This window comes from Natrix helvetica, assembly GCF_964273705.1.
Source record: "Natrix helvetica genome assembly, chromosome: 1".
Taxonomy (NCBI): Eukaryota; Metazoa; Chordata; class Lepidosauria; order Squamata; family Natricidae; genus Natrix; species Natrix helvetica.
The window spans coordinates 72912937-72937944 of record NC_138548.1 but is presented as its reverse complement, the minus strand read 5'-3'; the positions used below and the strand labels follow the sequence as shown (position 1 = coordinate 72937944).

The following is a 25008-nucleotide window of genomic DNA, read 5'->3' as shown; positions in this document are numbered from 1 at the left end:
TAGGCGTCTCTTGTGGCGTTTCATCGCCCTTAGCTCCTCGTTAAACCAGGGAGCCAGGGCGGTTCGTTGCCACCGGAGAGGCCGCAAAGGCGCAACCCGGTCTAAGGCCCAGGCAGCCGCACTATTCCATGCAGCCACCAAGTCCTCCATCCGGGAGCGGGTCAGGTCCACAGGAAGTGGCCCAAGCTCCGTCTGGAACCTATCCGGTTCCATCAGACGCCTGGGGCGGAACCATCTAGGACAATCTGGTTCCGCCTCCCCGCGGCGGGGGGTAGCGCCAGGGAAATCAAGCCGGAGAAGTGAGTGATCTGACCATGACAGGGGCGTGATGGCTAGATCCCTTACTCCTAGATCACTCGTCCACTGGTCGGAGATAAACACAAGATCCAGTGTGTGGCCTCCCTCGTGCATCGGGCCCTAAATTACTTGAGTCAGATCCATGGCTGCCATGGAAGCCATGAACTCCCGAACTGCCTCGGATGCTTCTCCCATCGACGGCAGGTTGAAATCCCCCATAACTAAGAGTTTGGGGGTCTCAACCGCCATCTCAGTGATCGGCTCGAGGAGTTCGGGCAGGGCCGCTGATGTATAGCGAGGAGCCAAGTATACAATCAGCAGGCCCAGCTGTCTCCCTGGGCCCCATCTCACGCCCAGAGACTCACACCCGGATATCTGCGGCACAGTGAATTCTCTCGGCTCCAGATTCTCCCGTATAATTACCGCTACCCCACCACCCCTGCCCTGGGCCCGTGGCTGGTGGAATACACGGTAGCCTGGTGGGCACATTTCCACGAGAGGCAAACCTCCCTCATGGCCCAACCAGGTTTCCGTTATTCCCACGAGGTCCGGCTCCCCCTCTGAAATCAGATCGTTGATGAGGGGGGCCTTGTTAACCACGGACCTCGCGTTACACAACATCAGCCTGAGGCCCTGGCTCTGTAGAACCTGACCACCTAGAATGCGGGGGTTGGTACAAATGACCAGGCGTGTCCAACGACCACGGTCTCTCAACCGACTATCATTGCAGTTGTTAGTGATTAAGTGACTGGGACTAATTTTACAATTATTTGTAAAAAATTGGGAGTGGTCATTAAGTAAACACCATGTTATGTGAATCCACTTTTGCTGGAAAAGTAAATAAATGCCAGAAACTGGCAAAAAGCATTTTTAAAAATCACACTTGAATGATTGTGGGATGCTACAAAAATGAGCCTGTTGCCAAGTGGCCAAAATGTGTCCCTATGACTTTGGGAAGATGTTTCAGCCATCGTAACTTTGAAATCAAGTCATAAGTAGCTTTTGGAAGGATCTGTTGTAACTTCGAACGGTCACTAAATGATTGGTTCTAAGTCAAAAATTATTATATTTGTAGTTGCACATGCATCTTAAATTTCTTGAATCTGGAGAACTGCCTCTTTATTGTAAGTGCTAAGAACTAGTGACATGGCTTCCAGCTTTGGAAGTGGGAAATATACAGAAGTGGAGTTGCAAGCCCTGAAATCATTTTAATAAAACTAAAAACAAAACAACCCCCCCCCCCCCCCCCATGATCCCATGCATGGTCCTTGCTTTCTTTCAAAAAGGGTGATCTCTGCCTTTTAAAAGTCGTTCATCCCAATTTAAATACAATCTGACCACATTTTGTTCTCCTTTTCATAGAACAGGAAATGTTTGGGTGTCTTCGAAGGCCACACTTCCAAAGTCAACTGCCTCCTGGTAATTCAGACAACAGGGAAAAATGCAGCACTCTATTCTGGCTCCAGTGATCACAATATAAATTGCTATAATGTCAAGGTAAGTGCAGAGGTAACAATTGATACAACTAATTAACCAGGAGGAAATGCATTGCCTTTTATAATTCTGGATTCTGAATTTATTCATTTTGCCCCCTATGCCAATTGTGAGTGTCAGGATGGATTGGCTCTGGGAAGGTAGACCTTCCCAGACATTTCGGAGTGTGATATTTCTTCAGCTCTGCATCTAAAGCAACTTCTAAGAATCTTAAAATGACTTCCAGAAGTAAAAACATTTTCACCAATGCAAAGTGATAATACTTGAATTACAGTTTAAACAATTACTTAACCCACATTATTTTTATACATTTATTATTTGTATGCATTATTTTGTCTCAGATCGATAAAATTCTTGGTGGTGTTTTATTTACAAACGTCAAGGCAATACTGTGTGTGCATTACTTCTACATTTAGAGCGGAAGACCACATATAAGACTTTAAAGGAGCACAGAATTAAATATATATTTAGAATTCAGTTTTTCATTCTTCCAGTGGTTTTCAGGAGCAGACTTACACCTAAAGCAACAGTTTGCTTGTATGTTGAAAAACATAAACTGCTACCTAAATGAAACTTCCCTTTAACCTTTATAGTACATGTAGCAGTTTAGGTTTCTCAATGTACAAGAGAGTTTCCTAAATAATATACTATATTTTTGGACTATAAGATGCACTTTTCCCCCTAAAAAAGTGGGTGAAATGTGTTTGTGTTTTATAGACTGAATACTGCCCTGTTTTTGGCCTCTCAACACACACACACACCCAGCACGTCCCATTTTTGCCAAAAACAGGCCCGTTTTTTGGTGAAAACTGGATGCACAGAAGGTTTGGGAGGTCTGCAAAGTTCTCCTGGGGGCTGAGGAGGACAAAAACGGGATGCGTGGGGGGGGTTGGGAGGTCAAAAATGGGCTCATTTTGGGGGAAAACAGGACATTCAGAGGGTTTGGGAGGCCTGCAGAGGGTTTCTGGGGACCAGGGAGGGCAAAAACCAGACGGGTGGACTTATACTCCAGTGCGTCTTCTAGTCCGAAAAATGCGGTACTTTCAAAGCTTGTGTTCAAGCTGCTTCTTAAGGCTATTTATTATGAGTTTAGTAAATCCTACTTTTTTTTCACTTGCTAGACAAGAGAACTTATTGATCAGTTTAAACTGGATGAGCGTGTGCTTTGCCTGCACAGTAGATGGAGGATCCTTTACGCCGGCCTTGCAAATGGAAATGTGGTCACTTTTAATATAAAGGTCAGTATGAGAGATGTAAGCATTGCTAATCTCCAAGAAGAAATGCTGCTGTAATGCATGATAACTGAAAAGGACAAATAAAGTTTGAAGTTTAACTTGCATCCAATTTCTGTAGTTAAAGAAACAAGGGGGAGATCTATCTTGGCACAGTTAGAGGTTAATTGATGCATAAGCACAATTAGACATAAGACTACAATTTGCCTGGGGGAGTAATTACTGGGAAAGGAATCCATGCACACTTTTCTGTTTCTTTGAATTGTTTTTCTTTTCAAAATTAAAATTATGTAAGTATTTGCTGTGGAGCAGAGTATATCTTAAAGAAATTCACTCCATAAAAAATAAACAACACTGTTTCTTAATGAAAAAAAATATTGTTTTACATTTCCAGTTATATGGCATAACTGGAAGGAAATAATCGTGTCCATAACTTGTGTTTGGGTTGTATTCTCCCCCCCCCCTCCGCCCAGAACAACCGACAACTTGAGACTTTTGAGTGTCATGGTCCTCGGGCGATCAGCTGCCTGGCTACAGCGCAGGAAGGGGCACGACGACTACTGATTGTGGGATCCTACGATTGTACAATTAGTGTGCGAGATGCCCGAAATGGACTCCTGCTCCGAACCCTTGAAGGTCATAGCAAAACAGTACTGTGTATGAAGGCAAGTACTTTAAAAAGAAGAGCTTTTATTGAAATGCAGCCATTTGAAACAATTCATAACTTGTAAATGAAACACCTTTTTTTTTTTTTTGCTTGATGCTATTTCATCAGTTCTGAGGACGTGTAAGATGAGAGACATATATGTCAGCTGGGAGAAGATGTGGGATTTTCGGAGGGAGGCCTTGCTTGATGCTCTGCAAATCAGTCGTCTGGAGATGTAAAAACCTTCCTTGTAATAGATAATAGTAATTTTGAAGCACAGCTGAACTTGTGGCATTGACTAGGTCTGTTGGTAATTTGGTTGAGTAATGCAGTTCTGTTGCAGCTGGTGGTCAGACTGGCTTTGTAATTCATTCTCTAGAGGTGATTCATTCATTGCAATTATATTGTGACAATTAACATGAGAGCTGGTTAAGGAATGAAGTATTTCTGGTTAAATATTGTATGTAATCTGGCTGTTGGCTTTGTCTTCCAAGGTTGTGAATGATCTGGTCTTCAGTGGTTCCAGTGACCAATCTGTCCATGCCCACAACATCCATGTAAGTTGTTCAAAGGTCATTTTATTTTAATCTATGAAATATGACATGCTTCATACTTCTTTTATTTCTAACAAAATAATTTACTGCTAAATTGGTGTTGATAATTCATTTAGATGAATTTAATTCAATTTTAAACAAGTGTTCACAGAGAAAAACAACTAATACCTAAACCTGAATCTTGACTGTAGATGCTCTGAGCAATAGAAAAATTAGTTGCTTTAGGAAACGCTTGTGCACTGTATTTTTTATTTGACTAGACAATTGTGCCAGTTAAAAAATATACTACGAGCCCTGTTTCATCTCAATATTTTAAGAAGAAATCCATCAAATAGCTATTATTATATTATGACCCAAGGGTGGTTCAGTGGCTAAGACACTGAGCTTGTTGATCAGAAAGGTCGGCAGTTCAGTGGTTCAAATCTCTAGGGCCGTGTAACGGAGTGAGCTCCTGATACTTGTCCCAGCTTCTGCCAATCTAGCAGTTTGAAAGCATGTAAAAATGCAAGTAGAAAAATAGGAACCACCTTTGGTGGGAAGGCAACAGCGTTCCGTGTGCTTTCGGCGTTTAGTCATGCAGTCCACATAACCACGTCTTCGGACAGCGCTGGCTCTTCAGCTTTGAAACAGAGGTGAGCACCACCCCCTAGAGTTGGGAACGACTGCACATACGTGCAAGGGAAACCTCTACCTATATTATGATCCATGGGGGGGAAAAACTGTAATTGAGACTGGTATTCTCATCACTAAACAATGCAGTCATAAAGTACAACATCACATGACCACATCTTATAATGACAATCCCAGCAACACTCCCTATTGCCATCATTAAGTGAGGATAATATGTCATTAAGTGAGTCCCAGGCAACTCATAAGCAGGCCAGGAGGCAGAAGGGGCATGCTTTGGATCTTGTTACCCAAGGAACTGTGACTGGCATGGTAAAGGAAAAGAGCCTTTCTGCTGCAGAACATCATGCCCATTGAGCTGAGACCTGCCCCCAACTTTTTGGCCTTCTGAAAGAGCCTGAAAACCTGGCATTGCCAACTGTCCTGGGACCTTGATAGGGGCGTCCTATTTGGAGAAGGCTAGTAGACTAATACAATACCTCACTTAATGCATTGGTTCTTTTTATCCATTTTAATAATAATTTTAATATATTAATTTTTACTATAATGCTTTAATGTTTTAATCCTGTAATTGTTTTATTCTGTTAATTATGACATTGTAAGCCACCCAAGAGTTGCTTGGTAGAGTGAGGGGCGCATACAAATTCAGTAAATGAATAGGAATAGGGATGGCATGGAAGAGAAGAATACAAATTCTCAGCTGCATCTCTTTTTATTTCTTGTGAATGATGGTAGATAAGGATAAGCTTTTACACAAAATACATAAAGGTGGCCATATGAAAGTGTTGTTTATGCTAGACAGTTAACAATCTTTCTTACAATGCTCACTTTATTAACAGTACAAATTAAAGAAGAAACCTATCCTCTTCAAGATTTTGTTCTTAAAAGGAAAGTGTATAAGAATCTAGTAGAAACAATTAATTTATTTGCTCTGTGCATACCTATTTATCCTGATGATCTTGTTGCAGACTGGAGAGCTGGTACGGATATACAAGGGGCATAACCACGCAGTAACTGTTGTGAACATCCTAGGAAAAGTGATGGTAACAGCCTGTTTAGACAAGTGTGTTCGAGTATATGAGTTGCAGGTAAAAATCTAGCTGATTTTATTTAAAGTGGAATGTGATCATTATCCTTGTAAATGATATCCTTTTGTTTCTCTTTGATCCCAAGTGATGTATTCATCTTCAAATATTTCACGTGATCTCATTTGAAGCAACTCTTTTAGCTCTGAATTGGGTTTTTAAAGAAGTCCTGTAGGAGTTGCAGAGACTTCAGGGTCTAATTTTCTCTAGGAAAAATAGCTGCTGGGTTGTGTGTTTTGCCTGCTAAATTTACCTGCCATGAGATAACAATGTTGTGGTGAAAGCCCTAGGTTATATACATTGCCTGCCATACATTCTGAAAGCGTGTGAGGTTATTTAGTTATTTTGATAACTTTTTATCTGGGAGAGTCTATGGATGGAAACGAGTATTTAAAATAAGCAAACTAGTATCGTAGGACAAAAAAGCAGTTTTGGTTTTTCTTACATTGTTTACATGCAGTTTAGTGCAACTAAATCTTTAGGTATATACTTATTGGCTTATTACATATGTCTGACAAGAGTTTTATTTTTCCCCCCTCTCTTTTCCACCAAGTCTCACGATCGTTTACAAGTCTATGGAGGACATTCGGATATGATTATGTGCATGACCATTCATAAGAGCATGGTAACTCTTCGTTTTCTCTTTCCATAGTATTAGGGATTTTCCTCTTATGATTATGGCTATCCAGAATTAGATCATTATTCTTGCTTGCTTTGTAGTTAGCGTTTTGCAAGTTACTTCATGCTTGGTTCCCTCTGGTTGGGAAATAGGACTGTGAAGCAATTATGAATTTGTTAGAAGCTGTATCCAAAGAGCCAGATGTCCTCAAACCCACTAGAGCACCCCATGAGGAGCTTCTGTCACCTGGGGGAAGATAACAGAGATTTGTATCTTATATTTAAGAACATCAAACTAATCATCTGGCATCACGACTTCTCTATGTGCATAAAGAGGAGTATTCTGGATTCTAGCCGGGCTCTAACAAAAGACATAAGTAAATTCACAGATCAGAAGAAGCCAATTTAATGCCCTGCAGTTGGATTGGATTCCAAACTCTTATCTGCTTTTGCAAGATGGCCAGGGCTAAGGGACTGTGGGAGTCCAGAAAATCTGGAGAGTATTTAGTATTATTTATGTAAATTTGGTACTCCTTTTTTCCTGCATGATAGTGCAGTGATAAGAATGCAGGCTAACTCAGCTCACATTGCCAACAGTTCAATTCCCTCAATCTGATTGACTCAGGTTGACTCAGCCTTCCATCCTTACAAGGTCGGTAAAATTAGGAGCCAGATTGTTGGGGGCAATATGCTGCTTCTGTAAACCGCTTAGAGGAGCTGTAAAGCACTGTGAAGTGGTATATAAGTCTTAAGTGCTATTGCTATTATTAAAAAGTATCCCAGTTGGATTGTTTGTTAAAACAACTAAACTATGATAAAATGATACAATTTTACCAACTCTTTTGAATCTGTGAAAAGCATCAGATAACTTTTGAATAAACTTTAACATTTGAGATGACTAAACCAACTGAAATCTGAGAAGCACAGCAACTCTAGTTTAACCAACAGTCTAAGTAACTAGGTAAGATTTCTGGGCATATGTGTGTGTTTTTAAAATTTTTCAATTGGGTACTTAACATAGAATGTCTCCATAGCCTGAATGGCATCATTATAGTTTGTTATCCTATTGACTGCATGCAAAAAATGACTTCCCAGGAACAGACTATCACCACTCAAACACTTAATGACTATTTGTACTGTTAAACCCCTTGTTTAATTATAGCACTTAATTTAATAACTCCATAGTGTAACTGAGGGACTTTATTCAATTAATGATCCTGCATTCTTTGGTTGCATATTAATGTATGTTTTCTAAACATAATTACTGATTTCTTTTGCAAAACAGTTTTACAGTTCATCCTTAGGTTTTGTGTTCATACATAGACTAGCTGTTTTGCTGTTATTGATACCTCAAGATTAAAAAAAACCCTTCATATATTCAATATACTAATTGAATTGTTTCCCTTAATCCAGCCATTATGAACTGAGTGATAAAGGAGTTTATAGAATTAATTTCAACTTTTTGTTTTTTATCACTAAAATATATAAGCTACTGTACAGAAAATACATATTCTAATCATAGTAGAAATTTTAAATATAGTACAAGTGGCTACTGCATTTAGTATATTCATGTCTTTTTATTCTTTTAATTCTAGAATTCTTTTTTCCCTCTTTTCAGATCTACACAGGTTGCTATAATGGTAGTATCCAAGCAGTGCGGCTTAACCTGATGCAGAACTATCGTTGTTGGGTAAAGAAAAAATACTTTTGCTCTTTAGACTCTGAGGTTCATGTAGTTGTTCATAATATTTGAAATCTGTTGAATCCACAAAAAATGTAACATAAATAGGATAAAAATGTCACCAAAACCAAATAGTTGAAACAGTTAAAATTGGAGTTGGGCAACTGTAACAAATTTGGTTGATTGATTTGTTCATTTAAAAGGCAGGCTAGCCATAAGATATCAGATATTATAAATCAACTCTAAGCCAAGTTTGAATCAAATTCTTTACCTATTATGGAAAGCAATTAGTTCACTCCAGATTCCAGAAAAATCTCAAATAGTTTTTAAACCCCTAAGTTTAGTCTTTGTTTAAGAATGACTGAAAATATTGACTCCAACCATTCTAAGTATTCTTTGGCGGGGGGGGGGGGTAGGCTCAGAAAGATGCCAAGGGCCACCTGCCCACCCCTAGATGTCCTCCATTTGTACCCCAAGGAAGCTTTTGGAAACAGGACTCTCTTCACTAGTTCATCATCTTGCCTAAGGGCAAGAAAAGCATAATTTTCAGACAATATATATGTCATGATGTCACTGTAATGACAACACTCTTCCTGGTAGAATCCTCTGGACAAATGTAGAGCTTTTGATACTTATTCTCAAGAGAGACAAACCAGGTGTGGTGTGGTCTCTGTCCCCTTCAAGCAATCCTTGTGTTAATATGGGTACTTTGAGAAGACAAGAAATTGGTCACTCAGTTCTCTCCCATGTTCAGCATGAGGGAACATCATAGTTCCTTCATATAATGTTGTATTCTGGAGCAGAAAGTGTCCATCTCTGATAATTGCATGAAGTGGTTTTTTCTGTTTGGCTGAAAGGTGCAAAGACCTTGGCTGTAGCGTCCTAGAGGGATGAAACAAACTTGGCACAATTGCTGCCAGGTTTCTGTTGAAAAAACTCAAAGCTATAAATGTCAGTATATCTTTCAAGCAACCCAAAAACTTCAAGTTTATCATTTGACTCCCTTCTTTTTCCTAGAGGTGGATTGAAGTGGTCTTTACAGTTTTGGTTACTTCAGTCCTATTCATACTTGCATTGTCCAATGGAGGATTGAAACTCGTTGTGTTATACAGAGTTGTGCAGTAGAGTGGTTAAGGTGTTATAAGACCCAGGAGACGTTGGGAGCTCCTTGGATGATTTGGGGTCAGCCACTTTTTTTCGCAATCCAAGTTATTTCAGAGTTGAGGCTGAGAAAAATTTCTGAAGGGAGGCTGTGGACAAAAATTAATGAATGAATGTATCATTTTATGGTTTTACAGAACTAGTTTTTACTAAATCAAGCTAATTAAGGGACCTCTAGTATTTTCTTATTTTTCTCTTTCTTACATGTATGAACTGCAGAAAAATGGTTACATTGTTAATGTCTCCACTAGCTTTCAGCCATTCCCTGTTTTGTTTATTTTGCTTATCAGTGGCATGGATGTTCACTTATATTTGGAGTTGTGGACCACTTGAAACAGCATTTGTTAAATGACCACACAAATCCGAATTTTCAAACTCTGAAGTGTCGTTGGAAAAATTGTGATGCATTCTTCACCTCCAGGAAAAGTTCCAAACAGGTATGTAGCAAAGACATTGGATAAAAGGTGAACGATGAAGGAATTATTTGGAATGTAGTTCTTGTAGCTTGGGAAGAGAGCAATCTATAAAAACTTTAATACGTCTTTTTAAGGAAAAAAAGAGGTGCACAATTGGCAGTCCTGCTGCCACTGTGTCGTAAGGTGAGAAGAAATTCTATTCCTGATATAGTGATAGAAAATGTCTGGTGCCCTTGTTACTCTGCTATTGGTTCTTTGATAGTGGTAACTGGAAAAGAAACCAGTTTAAGGGCCTTGATCTACAATTCTATTGTCTGCAGACTATAGAAGTATTAAAAATGTACTAGCTGTTGACAATATTTATTTTCCCTTCAGATTCCCCCCTTTTCCCCTATTTGTTCTGTTCTTTCCTTGTCCACCAACATTAATTCTATCATCACTTATTCTTCCCAGTCTTTCCTCGGATTGACTTATAAGATGCTTTTCTATCATAAATGTTACTTACACAGCGGTGATAGACATACATTTCTGTACCAAACAGTTCACCTAATAACTACTGAACATCTGCAACCTTTCACAAAGACCAATCAAATTAAAGTTAAAGCTGGTCAGTAAGAGTATGGGGATGTTTCTAACTTGCTGGTTAAAACTTAAAAATTTAATAAGAACATTTGAACTCTGACTAGTGCTGTCCTAAATCTTGGATGTACCCTGGCCTGGAATGTATCATTGATGTGCTTTATTTTTTTTATCGGTTGTTGAAGTATAAAAATCTGAGCCAATTGAAATCAATCTTGTTTCCTTTCTGCCTCTAGGATGCGGTGGGACATATTGAGAAACACGCAGAGGATGATAGCAAGATTGACTCATGACATTTTTCAGCCTCCCATATTGGGAAGTATTTTTTTATACACAAGTAATTTTACATGCCTTGTCCACCTCGTTCTTTTCTTTTTCCTCCTGTTCATCATTGGAGTGGAAAAAGAATACACACCTTTTTCTTTTTTGTCTACAGAGACAGGATCTATTCACAGCTCTGTAGAGAAAGGAATGACAGTCATACCAAATAACTGTTCATACCATTCACTTGTTTGGGGGGGAGGGGAATCTACCTTCCCTCTTATTTACATTGTGCAAATAAGTGCAGTGTGCTTATCTATTACTTGGTATTCAGAGTAACGTTTTATACTTAATTTGGGGCCCTACATGTAAGTGTTTTAACCACCAGTTTTCATGTTATTTGTAGGATCCCCTGTTAATGCTTGTTTCTGAGTTTGGATTATTTTAATGTTAATCAAAACATTATTGAACTCAGGTTAGAAATACCATCTGATCGTTGAATTCCTTATTTTTTTTCCTTACTGAAATCTTTGAGATATTTTGCCGTGGGAATGAACAACTGGCTCACTGTTTGAATTACTTTATATTGTGGCTTCAGTTTAAAATGTGAAATCAATTAATCACAATTGTACTTGATTTTATGGGTATGCTTTGGCGCCAAAGAATCTTAGCGTGGCAGACAACATACTGTTAAGAGAGCAGAATACTTGTTTCTTAAACATACTGTTATTTCCCAGTTATCTTAAGAGTTCCAGGCACCATAATACAAACACCAGTAAATATAACTTACATTAAACATTTTTGATTAGGTTTATACGCAGTGCTCTCTTGCCACAATATTGGGACTGTGTTTTTGATTCTGAGAATTTTAAGTTATGACCATTCTGGCATTTGAAGTAAGTGAACGTTAACTTGCTTCATCCAGCTAAGCCTGTGAGAATCCTGTGTTTTTGGTAACCATCTTGTTTCACATCAACTGACTAAATTTCAATTCCTATAATTGCAAGTTAAAAAGCTGTTGGGCACAAACTGGAAAGATTTAAAACCTAAGCAGAAGCTGAGAATTTTGCATATAGTTTGTGCTGTCATTTAAGGGAGCAAAACTAAGCAGCATGACAAATGCAAGAATTGAAAGAAAAATAGCATATGTGTTTGTGAAAGAATTGTGTATATGGTCAGTGCTGTCTGGGAAAGTTTTTGTGCTGCAATTTGCGGTATTCAGAAAATGGTTCCCTATTTAGATTTCATCTAGTGTTTGTGACATCAGTTCTGGTTTTTCTTCCATAGAAAAGCTAAAAACCTCATTATTAGTCTAGCAGTATCTGACTGTGAGCTTAACTACACCAGACAAAATATATACATATTAGAAGAACAAATGGCATTGTAATCAACCTTTAAAAATAAAAGGTAATTAATGTATAACTTAGTGACTTCAACAGCAGGAAGAACAAACCATTTGGAAGCTGCTCTACATGATTTCTTGATAATTCCAGTAGCTTGAAGATGTTTTGATTCTGGTCCCCTCTTTTGACCTTTGCCACGTTCAGAAATAATGAACAATTCACTGGTTATCTTCTATTGTTAGAACATCTGCTGTAGCCTGCGTGTGATTTCTGTGCAATAGTGCCTCCTCTTTTCATGACATTGTTGGCAGCTGAAATCAAACAGGCTGAAGGAAACCGTCAAATGCTTATTTGAAAGGCTGCAAAAACTTTCATTTTGTAGACAGCCGAATATCGAATGGCATTTTAAAATATAGCTCATTCTTAACTGAATGTGTTTGAAGTTAAATTACAGAGGCAGGAAGTATTTTTGTGAAGAAAAATATATGGAGCGTGTTATTAGTTATGTGGATGGGTGGATTTTAATTTTGCATCCTCTTCAAGTTTCTTTTTCAGTATTTTAACTCGAAGAGGATGGTGCCTTGATATGCAATAATTTAAATATCTGCACATCAGTAATTGCAAGTGATTTATATGTTGGATGACTTATTTGTGTTTTTTACTGTTTAGTACTATATGTATGTTTGGGTGTGCGCGCATGCACATTTAAGGTGAGTGTTTTTTGGGATGCTTTCATAATTTGTATGAAAACTTGTTCAGCAATAAAAGTGTGGCCAAGTTTTATTATTAGTTTGTTCTATAATATATGTTTTTCTTAATGAGAAGAATAGTTGCAAATGAGGCTTCATGCACATAACTTAGAAAGTTAAACTCCTCCTCCTTCAGTGTGTTGTGCTGAAGCTCCACAGTTCTTTCATGTGGAATGTGAAATCTTCTCTTGCGATTCAGGTTATTTGTTTGGTTTGAGGTTGTTTTCTGTACTTATACCTCTTTAGTTGGAAATGTAAGCATGCTCCTTTGGGTTGCTCTATAGAAATCTCGATGCAAAGAGGGCAAAGTGGAGTTTGCTGATTATTGATAGAATGGTAAGGCGGATGCATCAAGATTGCGTACTTTGAAGATTGTCACGTTCTGGAAGGTTGCAGGTTTTTGTCTTATTTCCAGAAATATATTAACTTTATCTTTAGAAGAGATTTATTTTGAAAGAAAGGAGATAGAAATGAAGTTGCCAGAGTGAATCGCAGAGTGCATTATTGAAATGTGTGGGAAGTGTTTAATTTTGCGTGCTGGCTGATGTCTGAGTAAGTTGTTGCAGGTTGCATATGCAAAGTATTTGGACTGCATGCCGACATATTTCCTCAGTATAAGAGGTGTGCGTTTTTTAAAATGCCATTAAGTTTTGTGTGTGTGTGTGTGTGTTGAATGTGTTTCTTTACATTAATGGTTCTGCTGTGGAGGACTGTTGTGTGTATCAGCTGCCGTAGAATTCAGGTATTTGGCTGGTTGCATTTTTGTCCCACTAAATAATAGAACACTTGCAAGTATCCCAGCTTCTATTTGCCCTTTGAGACGCTACCTGGGCTACGGTGGATTGAAACATAAAAGCTATAACATCTTAATAAAGTGGCAAAGCAGCCACCTTAAAAAGTCAGGGCTGCATCCTTATCACACTAGATATAAAATGTATAACACGACATTTTATCTTCTTTTTAAATGCAAGTTGGGGATATGTGTTTCATAGCGCAAATATGTTCAAAGACAGATACATTAAGAATTAGTATTCAGGCAGCCAGCAGCTAACTTGCTCTAAACACTTGAGTTTCCTAGATAATCTATAGTTGTGAGGAATGGTTTCCACAGAACATATAAGCAGGTGCTCCATATAGTATTGTGCATCAAAGCAGCTAGAAGGTCTAAAATAACACATCATTTAAGGCATGAACAGATTCCTGTAATTGCAGAAATACCAGGTGATAATGATAGCATACCTACTATGCTATAACTGTTTAACTAACATCTTTTCTCCATTTGTTTCAGTGAATGATTTAGTCTTTCCTTTTTTGCTACAAAGCTGTGAATTAGATAAGATAAACAACAAAAAGAGAACAAAATAAATTTACTTTATCCCAAGAGAGGTGTGGTGTGGTCTATTCATTTTCTTCAGGTTTCACAATAATTTAAATATGTCATTTGCTTTTGAGGAATTCTGGGAATTGAAGTCTTAAAATTGCTGAGGGTCAAGCTTCTAAATTAAAGTATAGCAAAAAAAAAATATTCTTTAGTATGAAGCCTGTTTCATTGTTTTTACCTAGCTATTCCACATACCTCAAAGGTCAACTTCCCAAAGCCACAATTCTAAACATAAGCAAAAATATTGGATAGTGATCCTTCTTACAAATCCGTACAAGCATCTATTAAAAAACTGGACATCTACAACTAGAATATTTTCACAGGTTTTCTTTTTAATATTCTTTCATAATTTTAACACAGCAGATCCAGTGAAAGAGCTCTCATTTATTTATTATGCAACTTTTGCCATATTATCCCCAGCAATGGAACCATTGCTTGCATCACATTTTACAAAATGGGATAAGGAATATAGTTTCCAAACAAATGTAGCACTAGATCACAGTTAATCCTATGTGCAAAACGTCTGATAAAAGAAGTCTTGTTTATATGTCAATACAGATTTCTATAAAGGTTCTACTGTAAGAGAACCCAGACTTCCTGAATCTGTCAGTTTATTGCAGCCAGAACAAACTTGTAATTTAGCTTAAATGTTTTTCCTGCAGCCTAGGAACAAAATTAATTGCAGGTAGCCCCTCGACTTAACAACCACAATTGGGACTATAACTTCTATTGCTAAGTGAGATGGTGTTAAGTGAGTTCACGCCTGATTTTTATGACCATCGTTGTTGAGCTAGTCACTGCAGCTAAGTGAATCACATGGTCGTTAAGCTTACCCAGCTTCCTAATGACTTAGCTTCTTAGAAGCTGGCTGGGAAGGCTGCAAACAATGATCAAACGACTTGAGCACATGGCAATCATTGTAAATACATGCCAGTTGCCAAACACCCAATTTGGGAAAACATGATTTTGGGTGGTGGTGCAACAGTGTTTAAGTGCTTGGCCCGGTTGAAAGTCACTTTTTTTGCAGTGCTGTTGTAATGTCAAGTGGTCGCTATAAATGAATGGTTGAGGACCACCTATAGTTCAGCCACAATATTGAATCATCTATCTTGTCATTTGATACATCCTGTTTAATACTTCATCTGTGTACATTGATATATTCTGTTGCCGGGCCTAATTGTAGGAAGCTTTGGCTAAAGGAATAATAACTGATGTAACATATAACAAAATTCTATAAAAATAATTTAGATAAATGTTTTGAGTCGTGTTATTTTCAAATAAGTTGAATTACTTAGATGAACCGCATTTTGGCAAGTTGTAGTGTTTAATACGAATAAATTGTTCTGCTGCACCCTGAATATCCCAGAAGGTAAGAAGAGGTGCTGTTTCAAAGTAAGACAACAATTTTGATTTGCAACGAAACTCATGCATCTAGAGTTGATTCCATCAGGAAAGCAGATCCCCTTCTTGTGCACAACATGCTTTTGTTCTCCGTAAGCTGTTTCCTTGAACATACATCTGCTGAATTTATACTTCCTTTCCGTGTAATTTTTAAGAGGGAGATGTGCAAGAGATCAATGTCTTGTAACTGAATGTTGGCCGATTAAGTCAATAATCCAAGAGAAGGTGCAAAATAAGTGATAATCAGGCATACATGGTGAGCTGTAGCCACTGGAAGTAGAAAATGGGTATTGTAAGATAATAGGCCTTTTTTTAATATGCAAAACAAAATACAGTATGCGATTTGTGCAAATCCCTTTGACCCAGTAAAGAAATTGACTTAAAATACGAACTGAACATGTTCAGCATCAGACTATAAAATTGTTTGTTGACACCTATTCCCATACTCAGAGATACTTATGTCCAAAAAGGATTTCCAGGTATATTAAACCTTACAATGACACTGCATTTGCAAGGCTGTATGTCCTTTCTAATTCGTAGCTCAATTAGCTATGAATTATGAACATAGAAATCACAATACATTTATTTTTTGCTACCTTGAAAATAAATTATAATACGCACTATTAAAGCCAAATTAAGTTGTCACTATCAGTAGAATAATCTTTGAAATGATTTCAGACACATATATATAGCCCAACACTAGATACGCTAAATAGGTCTCCCTAAGTTCAGAACTCAAAGACTAGCCTACAGGTAGATATAGATAGTTTTAGAACACTTAAACTTCTATATTAAATCCTGTTTTATCGACTGATTTTCCATTTATCTCTTTAATTCATCTAAAGCATTTGAGCTAATAGTAGATAATAGTAGACCTTCACTATAGAATAAACCTAATACATCTGCTTTTTAAAATAGATATTCTTGAACTTCTACTCAAAACTGCATGAGCCCCATGCTTAAACTATTTTGCCTTTTATGCACTTTACAGCAGCAATGTAAAATGACAACTTTTAAAATGGGTTCCTTTATTAAGAAATTTCATTTCTGCTATGATGAAAGTTCCCAAACAACAGTCAAGGACATTCGGTAGAATCTATGCAGCTCTCCACTGAGTGATTTCTACTTCCTTATAATTTCTACTTTCTTTAAAAGTTTTGGGGAAGTGCAAGGAGTCAAAAGGAATGGGAAAATCCATTGGCCAATCAGATTTTTTTCTAATGAATTCTTTTTATTAGGAAAACTCTACCAATAAGAGTAAACCTTTGTATTGTAAATAAACATTGTGAAGGATTTCACAACCTTCTCAAACTGTAGATGTAAGGAAATAAGAGTCCCCTATATTAGATAAGCTAAGTATATTTTATCCTAGATGATATACAAGCCCGTGATTACTTATTGTCCAAATCAATAATACGAATGAACTTGAGGAAAGGAAGTACTTGTGGTTTCCTTAGAATGCCCATATTCTAAAGACATCGAATGTACTATTTTCTGAGTATGACACTTCATAGCAAAAGAAGCAGTCCAAATTTAACTTGAAGAAACACACCAAAAGAAGAATAGGGTATGGCTGAGAAGAAACAATTGAATTCAAGGAACCTGGAACTGCTGTTTGTACATCATGGTTTAGTATTTTCCTTCGAAGGAATGGTACTTCCTCTAAGAAAGCAAGTGGTCAAATTCTCCTGCACCTTTGCCTAGCTATGGCTGATGTATCATTTGTGACCCTACCCAAGGACGGAGCAATAGTAACTCATATTCTCATTGAAACCCAGTTGGATTACCACATTGTGCTCTAGATAGGGCTGTTTTTAAAGGCAACTCGGAACCCACAATGAATAAGAACGCAGTGACGTGTGTGCCAGCTATCACTAGATACCATGAATGCTTTTCATCTGTGTTGTGAGCTCTGCATCAGCTGCCAATAGGGGCCAATTTAAGTACTGATTTTGATGTAAAGTCTTACATGGCTTATCACACATGAACCAGCAAATCTACCTCCTTCAATAATTGACCCACTAAATGTGAACAACTTGGGAAAAACTGTTCCTTACCCCTTGGGGTTCATACAGACTAAGAGAAGGGGGAGAAAATGCTTCTCTGCTATGGTCTCTATTGTGGAGTAGTTTACCAGCAGATATTAGACTTGCTCTGTCTTGGCCTTTGGGAAGAAAGTTAAGATTCCCCCTCCCCCCTTCAGAGAGTTTGTTTTCCTAAGACAATTGTTTGTTTTCTGGTTTTAAGAAAATTTAAATATTTGTTACGAATTTTTAATCATTGTACTATGGACATTCTTTTTTGTAAACTACTCAAAATGGCATGATTATCACTTTAAGTAAATACATCAATAGTTACCTCTAAGACGTTCAGTTTAATAATGCCATCTCCATCTTTATCAAAGGCCTGGAATGCACCTGACATGAGAGAAACATAAGGAAGATCATTCTATAGGAAGCCAAGAAATTGGAACAGTAAATACAACATATTAGAACATATTATTTGTTCCCAATATTGTTAACTTTATCATTTAAATATTAATAGGAAATTCCTAGCTACTGTGTACCAATCAGTCAAATAGTTTCACTAATATAACAGAATTGCATAACCATCAAGGATCAGCTGTAAGTATTTGTATTAGATGCTTTGGAGAACTTGAGATTTGAGAGAGAAATCAGTTTAGACAAGTAGATTTCTCCTGTGCATAACATGGGCTCAGGTTACAGTCGCTTGCTTGTGAAGTAGATGCCTATATGAATGATCTAAACAAACAGTCTAATGAAATGATATTTGTTTCTGCAAATACTGTCAGGTAAAAGCTAAAGCAGCTAAAGAGAGTAGAAAATCTTTGCTTTAGGATTCTTCTTCCAAAATAAATGCATTGCTGACTCCTAGTTCCTAGACAATGTATGACGAGGAAGCTCTAGCTGAAAGGTCTAAAGTTCAAAGAAAGAAAGGTTGAAGAGAAGAGTGGCTGAAATCCAGTTGGAAGACTCTTATGTCCCATCATCAGATTCTATTTTGAAACAGCTCCACCGGGATGTTGCTAGCTGCTAGACAGGTGATGCAAAACTAGTTTGCTCTCTATGATGTACCATGGATAGCATGCATACATGAACAAAACGAATTAGCAATATTAGGCTGCCAAACCTATTTTGTGATAAAAAGCATTGTAGACTTCCCTGGTTATGTATTCCATTTGCTTACAAAAAAAAAAAAAAAAAACCTCTGGGACAGCGATGGCGAACCTTTTTTGGCTCGCGTGCCACAAGTGGGGGGAGCGCAGGGGGGTTGTGTGCGGGCGTGCCGCACCCATAATTCAACGCGCAACCCCCCCAGTGCGCATGCACGCACAACGTGCGACCCCCCCATTTTTACATGCTTTTTTCGCCCTCCCCAGGCTCCAGAAGCTTTATAAGAGCCTGGGGAGGACGAAAAGAGCCTCCCCCACCCCTCCGGAGGCTTCAGGGACCGTCCGGAGGCTTCCCTGAAGCCTTTGCAACGCTTAAAACCACCCTCCGAGACTTCCGGTTTGCTCGGAGGGTCGTTTTAAGTGCTCCGAAGTCGTCAGGGAAACCTCCGGACGGTCCCTGAAGCCTCCGGAGGGGGCGGGGGAGGCTCTTTTCGTCCTCCCCAGGCTCCTATAAAGCTTCTGGAGCCTGGGGAGGGCGAAAAATAGCTTTTAAAAAGGTGAAGTCAGCTGGCCAGCGCGCACATGCGCGCTGGCCAGCTAACAGGGCAGCACCTCGCGTGCCCTGACAAATGGCTCCGCGTGCCACTTGTGGCACGCGTGCCATAGGTTCGCCATCACTGCTCTGGGATCTTGGCATGGAATAGCAAGATAGAGGCATTTTAAAGAAATATACTCACGGAACATTCCTTCCAGTCGCACAAAACAACAGATAAAACTGTCAAATTCAATATTCATATTCCTGTTACCGTAGCGCATTGTAATGATATCATATAATTGGTTATTCAATTGGAACCCTGAGGAGAGAAAGAAATGAGAAGGTCCTGATGGAGACAAATGACTTTCTTGTCTTTGTGAAAAGCTACTTGTTACTGACACAAAGACCCAGATAGATAAAAGAAGAGAAGACCCCAACCCCAAATTCTGTCCAAGAACCCAGAAGCACCATACAAACCTGCATCTTTAACTGCATTACGCATCTCATAGCTATTAATGGTTCCTGAATGGTCGGTATCATAACGCTTGAAAATTTTCTGGAAAAGCCAAAAGTGAAATAAACCCCAAGAGTTTGATGCATAAACTATTTTCTAGCTTAAAAAATGCATTGTCCCAGAAATGCTGGTCAACTAAATCAGCCTATTCCAAAGTTGGCTTTGAAATGATGAAGCAAAAATTACGAAGAGAGGCTGAATCACACATGTGGACTAAATTATTTCCCAGGTCCCCCCACCTCAACACTCAACACCCTTTCCTATACTTAGCTGTATATTTACAATATTTGTAGCCCTCTCTAATCATTCCAACTATAAGAACTAGTTAATAAAGCTGCAATACATAATACAATTTATCTTGGAGCTTGGAAGGAAAGCATCATATAATTTCTTTCGCATGCTTTAAAAGAATATGTGAACAGAGTGTTAAAGAGGGTGATCTACTGGTGAATTACCAGCAGTTCTGTTTTGTATCCTTATTTCTGTTGTCATATTCTGTCTAGACCACAATTAATTCACAAGACAAGTATACCTGCCAGCTTTTAATTTTACTCCAAAGGTGGCGAAATTCATCAAGATTTATTTTCCCGGAACCATCTGTCTGTGATAGCAGTTCAGTTCAAACTTTTCAAAGATTTTGAAATTGAGATTATTATTTTTTTTAAAAAAATCAGAAGTAGAACATCTGAGATAAAACTTCTTAATTGCTTAGATAGTGAGATATTAGAGAAGAGACTCTAGATGAAGAGCAGGCAAAATCTGGGGGGCTGAGAATCACAATGAAATGGCATGCAAGAACCCGTGTTCTAACAAACTGGGAAAGGGCTAGATAAGAAATTAACATCTACATTAAATAAAAGTCAAAGTAAATGATTCACACTATTCTTAGTTCTCATATATTTCATGATTCCACCCTTCTACTGCATTAATATTTAACCTTTTATTAACAATTTCATAGGGTCATTCATGTTTTTGTGCAGACAAATTTAGCCAAGGGCTTCTGTTTGTAGACAATCCTTTACCCATGAAATAGAAGTTTTGCTCTATCTTACAGAATGTTTCTGTAAGAACGAAAAAATTACTAAAACAATTATGCAGTGATTTAAAAAAATAATTATAAATAAAACTCATTTCACTACTTGGCGCTATAGTAAGCTGACAATTATTTATTTTATGACTGCATATCCCATCATGTTTTCCCACAACGCAATGATATAACTATATTCTGGGTCAACTGTTGTGATTTTGCAAAATAATAATAATAATAATTACTAAACTTTATAATAGGAAACAAATCTTAAGAAGAGTGGAATAACCGCTTCTTAGACCTAGGAATTATTGTTTTGTCTTCTAATTTCATATTAATTAAAAAGGATACATCCATTAGCGCAATCATGCTGCGGCAGGGTTCCAGGGCAAAACCTTCTGTTTTCAAGTCTTTATCTAAAATGCAGTGAAATACTCTATTACTATATAAAATTAAAGCTAATTGTTGTCTTGGTAATGGCCGTTTAAAATGTAAACCAGTTATTACATTCACTGAGCATTAAGATACTTTATTAGTATTGTAATATATGCACATTCTTAGGTAGTATTCTGTAGTATTCTTCACCAGCTGCACCTTCCAGATGCTTTTCAAGGGTAGCTCCATGTAGAGCACATTGTAGTAATCCATAGGGCGACAGACCAGGGCACGAGTAACCAAGATAAGTTAGCAAAATTGTAGCCCTTCTAGCCGCAGCTGCCACCTGCTGCTTTAGAATCGAATCCCATCAGGTTATGCACTGGGATTATCTGGAAAATGTACAAACCCCATTCAAGACCTGAAATGATAAACCTAATGCAGAAATACAATAGATTTGCAGATGGCTTCATAATGAATGTGGCTATTTTTATGCCTCAATACGCCAAAATTATTGTTTTGTACTGTAAAGTGAAAAGTTCAGATCTCTCTCTCTCTCGGATTTTATCACTATGATAACCTCATCAAATCATATTGTAAAAAGAGACTTGTACATAAAACCCAATTCTTGCATCTTTACATCCTCAGAGGTTACATAAGGAAAGAGAGAAGCATTGCTTACGTTTTTTCAGAACATTGTTGAGGACATTCCTTAGTTCGTCAGCGCTGATCTCCATATCCTGTAAGTCATTAAAAAAAGAAGTAACTCAAATAGCCATGGAAATGAGACATTGCAAGAATGAGCATGTTATGCTCAGATGGGTCAAACTGTTGAGGTAATCCACACCATTTCTTCTCCACATCATTCAGTTATACAAGCATCTCCTGGACTTATTTTCTGCTTCTAACATTGTAAAGTATTATTTGTTACTGACTTTAAGGTTGTTAGCAATACATTCTTCAGCTTCTTGAGTGGAATGTTGGAAAGAAATGGTGTAAAGGGATTCTGGGATTTGTTGTTCTGTCAGAGGGATAATTTTCCAAAACCAGAACTGGAGAGAAGCCAACCAAAGAAAAATGGAGTTTGAAAATGGGCTGAATGAGCAAATGATTCTAGGAAAAAAAATTCCCCATAACAGAGAGGCTGCTAGGCAGCACTTCAGAATGCTGCTGACTGGGGAAGTTCGGAGCTTCCTTTCCTTCTTTCTTTCCAGGCATGCAGCTAAGAGCAGGAATGCTTTTAAGAATGTTCTGTAAGATTTTCCTAATTTGTTTTTTCCCCTTTGGTCCTTGGGATTATGTTTGACTTTAAATTCTTGGCTTCTTCCATCCCCAACTGAATAATGAACTCATCTTCATTCTTATCCACTGGAAGAATTCTTTCTGAACTGGGTATTCATAAACGTCTGGCAGATTTCTCCTAAAATTATGCTTGAGAGCTCTTCTGCCACCCATCACAAGCAACTTCCAGAAATTGAATCTCATCTGCCATTAGCACCTTTTTTTTTTTAAACAGAAAGGCTGATCAACAATTCCAAAGCTGCAGACCCACCAAGATTCTCTGGTGGCAATGAGATTAAACCAGATTAAGATCTTGATTTTGATCATCACCAGCTCAATGTACAATCCCTAGTCTTTTGTCTCACTTGCAGGAATCTGAAGCCTTTTGCTACAATGGCCTAGGAATATATTTTCCTTCAGCCCTACAAGTGTTTCCATTTCACAGATAAATTGATCTCAAAATCCTATTTGCTTTTTTTCCAATTTTGCCCATACCTCTCACCCAACAACTTGTCTCCTTCAGCTTGCAGAGAGAACATCTGGGGAGGGCCCTTTTACTTTGGCCTATTTTTACTTATAGATTACAGAACTGAAAATCTTTGAAATATTTTGGGTTTAGCTTTGCTCAGCTACAGGCATTGTATAAAGTATTTATTTTCCAGCTGCCAGTGCTAGCCTGCTTTAAGAAACGGCTATATACTTACGTCCCCAGCAATTTGCCAGAAAATATTTTTGAACTGCTTATCTTCTTCATCATCTGTATCCTTTTCCGCAGGCTGTAAAGACACGGAATGAAAAAGATGAAGTGAACAGAAAGATTAATCTCTCCTCTTTTGGAAATAGAAGCTTATGAGATACTTCATTGCAATTCATTGTTGAATGTTTTTCTGTCCAGATTCCTTTCAAGGAAGAGATTTTTCCACCCTCTTTTTGGGTTGCTTCTTCCTGAGCTAACTTGTTCATGAATTATTAATTTTAAATTATTTCCAATATTTCTATTAGTGAAGAACAATGCAAGAACAATACAGCTAGTCCTTGTTTAGTGACCACAAAAGGACTGGCATCTGGTTTGTTAAGGGACATGGTAACTAAGTGAAAAATTACATGACAGCGACTGTGCTTAGATTTTATTTCAGCTTTCCTTTGCTTTACAGCATCGTAAGGAAATGATCCCAAACAGAAAAAATGAGCCCAATGGTTGGGAGGTTTCTGGAACTCGACTCGAATATGCCAGAGATAAGAGTTCCAGGGAAGAAATGGCAAATTGAAGAGGCTCTGTGAAAAGTGGAGCTAGCAAATAGATCAGGTCTTTGTAATTCCTCTCTGGACAAGGGCTGTGACAGTTGCCTACAATCACTCCACAAGGGCTGTGACAGTTGCCCCCGAGAGTTGCAAGATAGCAAGATCTCTGGTGGGTTTAGAGCTCTTGGTGATTAGGGAATAGTCATCTTGCTCAAACAGCGATTAGCACTTTTAAAAGGACACTAGGTTGTCATACAGGTAGTCCTCAACTGACGGCCGGTGGTTTAATGATCTTTTGGAGCTACAATGGCCTCAAAAAAAAAGATGCTTTATCGCCCATAAAGCATTTTTGGTCATTGTAAAATGTTGCACAGCCCCATATTTCAAGTGCTTGGCAAATGCCTGACATTTATCACTGATTCTAGGTTTTATGCAATCTGATAATTTCTAAAAAGAAATTATTGAGCTTGTCTGACTTGAAACTAGATTGGCACTGGTTATTAACCTTTCTGCAAATATCTTCAAAAGAACTAGGTTTCCCATCCCTCATCAAGTACAGATTTTGTAAAGCTATGTTCCCATTCTTTGTATCAACACATTTAGCCACATGGCTCTCATTGATACTGTAGGACTGGTTGGAGTTGTAACGGGGGAGAAGAACAAGGAACCTTTTCTCATGGCAAAGGTATCTCTACCACAGCAGTTCAGCCAATCCATAAGAAGACAAGCTTATTGGATAAGAATAGGAGGTATTCCAGGTAATAAAGAGAAAGGCAGCCATGAGGTAGAACGACCTAACGCTATGGAATGAACTAAAATATTTTTTTTACATAGTCTCTCTGTCTCTGCCTCTGCCTCTGTCTCTCTGTCTCTGTCTCTGTCTCTATCTGTCTCTGGCTTTGTCTGTCTCTGTCTGTCTCTGTCTCTCTGGCTCTGGCTCTCTCTCTCTCACTCTCTGTGTCTGTCTCTCTGTCTCTCTCTGTCTCTTTCTCTGTCTCTCTCCTTATAGCTAGTGAGTTACTACACAGTGAGGATGATTCTATTCAAATGGTGCAAAGTGATATCAAAAAGTTTCTGCACCAACTCTGGACAGTAACTCCGATAAGAGTTGTTGGATATGTCTCCCTCATTCAATAAAGAGGGTAAATATTTAGTGTTAGATAATAACATAAATATTAAAAATAAAAAGGTTAAAGTAAAAGGTTTCCCCTACTTCTACTCTAGATGCTCATCACCATTTCTTAGCCAAGGGAGGCAATGTTCCCATGGTCACATGGCCAGTAAGACTACATGCAGAGACACACGGGACGCTGTTACCTTCCCATCCACATGCATTTGCTTGCTTTCAAACGGCTAGATGTGCAGCAGCTGGGGAA

General features: G+C 38.2%; 2 protein-coding genes across 6 annotated transcripts in view; one reads left to right on the top strand and one right to left on the bottom strand.

Annotated features, from left to right (window-relative positions):
• The window catches only part of ZNF106 (zinc finger protein 106), a 51911-nt gene extending 37787 nt beyond the window's left edge, over positions 1-14124 (top strand). For all 3 annotated transcript variants that reach the window (XM_081936101.1, XM_081936103.1, XM_081936102.1), the window contains exons 14-22: positions 1660-1794; positions 2913-3029; positions 3497-3688; positions 4164-4226; positions 5819-5938; positions 6489-6560; positions 8172-8243; positions 9686-9832; positions 10627-14124. In XM_081936101.1, coding sequence (XP_081792227.1) covers positions 1660-1794; positions 2913-3029; positions 3497-3688; positions 4164-4226; positions 5819-5938; positions 6489-6560; positions 8172-8243; positions 9686-9832; positions 10627-10683 — 975 coding nt within the window. In that variant the 3' untranslated portion in view covers positions 10684-14124. The remainder of the gene's footprint in view (positions 1-1659; positions 1795-2912; positions 3030-3496; positions 3689-4163; positions 4227-5818; positions 5939-6488; positions 6561-8171; positions 8244-9685; positions 9833-10626) is intronic.
• Positions 14125-14195: 71 nt separating this feature from the next.
• Positions 14196-25008, bottom strand: part of CAPN3 (calpain 3) — a 37414-nt gene continuing 26601 nt past the window's right edge. Inside the window, exons 5-12 of one of the 3 annotated variants that reach the window (XM_081936107.1) lie at positions 23095-23166; positions 21792-21849; positions 21086-21150; positions 20240-20308; positions 19671-19749; positions 19396-19512; positions 17884-17942; positions 14196-15795 (exon numbers count right to left, since the gene is read on the bottom strand). In XM_081936107.1, the coding sequence (XP_081792233.1) occupies positions 15769-15795; positions 17884-17942; positions 19396-19512; positions 19671-19749; positions 20240-20308; positions 21086-21150; positions 21792-21849; positions 23095-23166 (546 nt within the window). In that variant the 3' untranslated portion in view covers positions 14196-15768. Of the gene's footprint in view, positions 15796-17883; positions 17943-19395; positions 19513-19670; positions 19750-20239; positions 20309-21085; positions 21151-21791; positions 21850-23094; positions 23167-25008 lie in introns of those variants that run through there. The other 2 variants (XM_081936106.1, XR_014173855.1) reach the window with 2 other exon arrangements.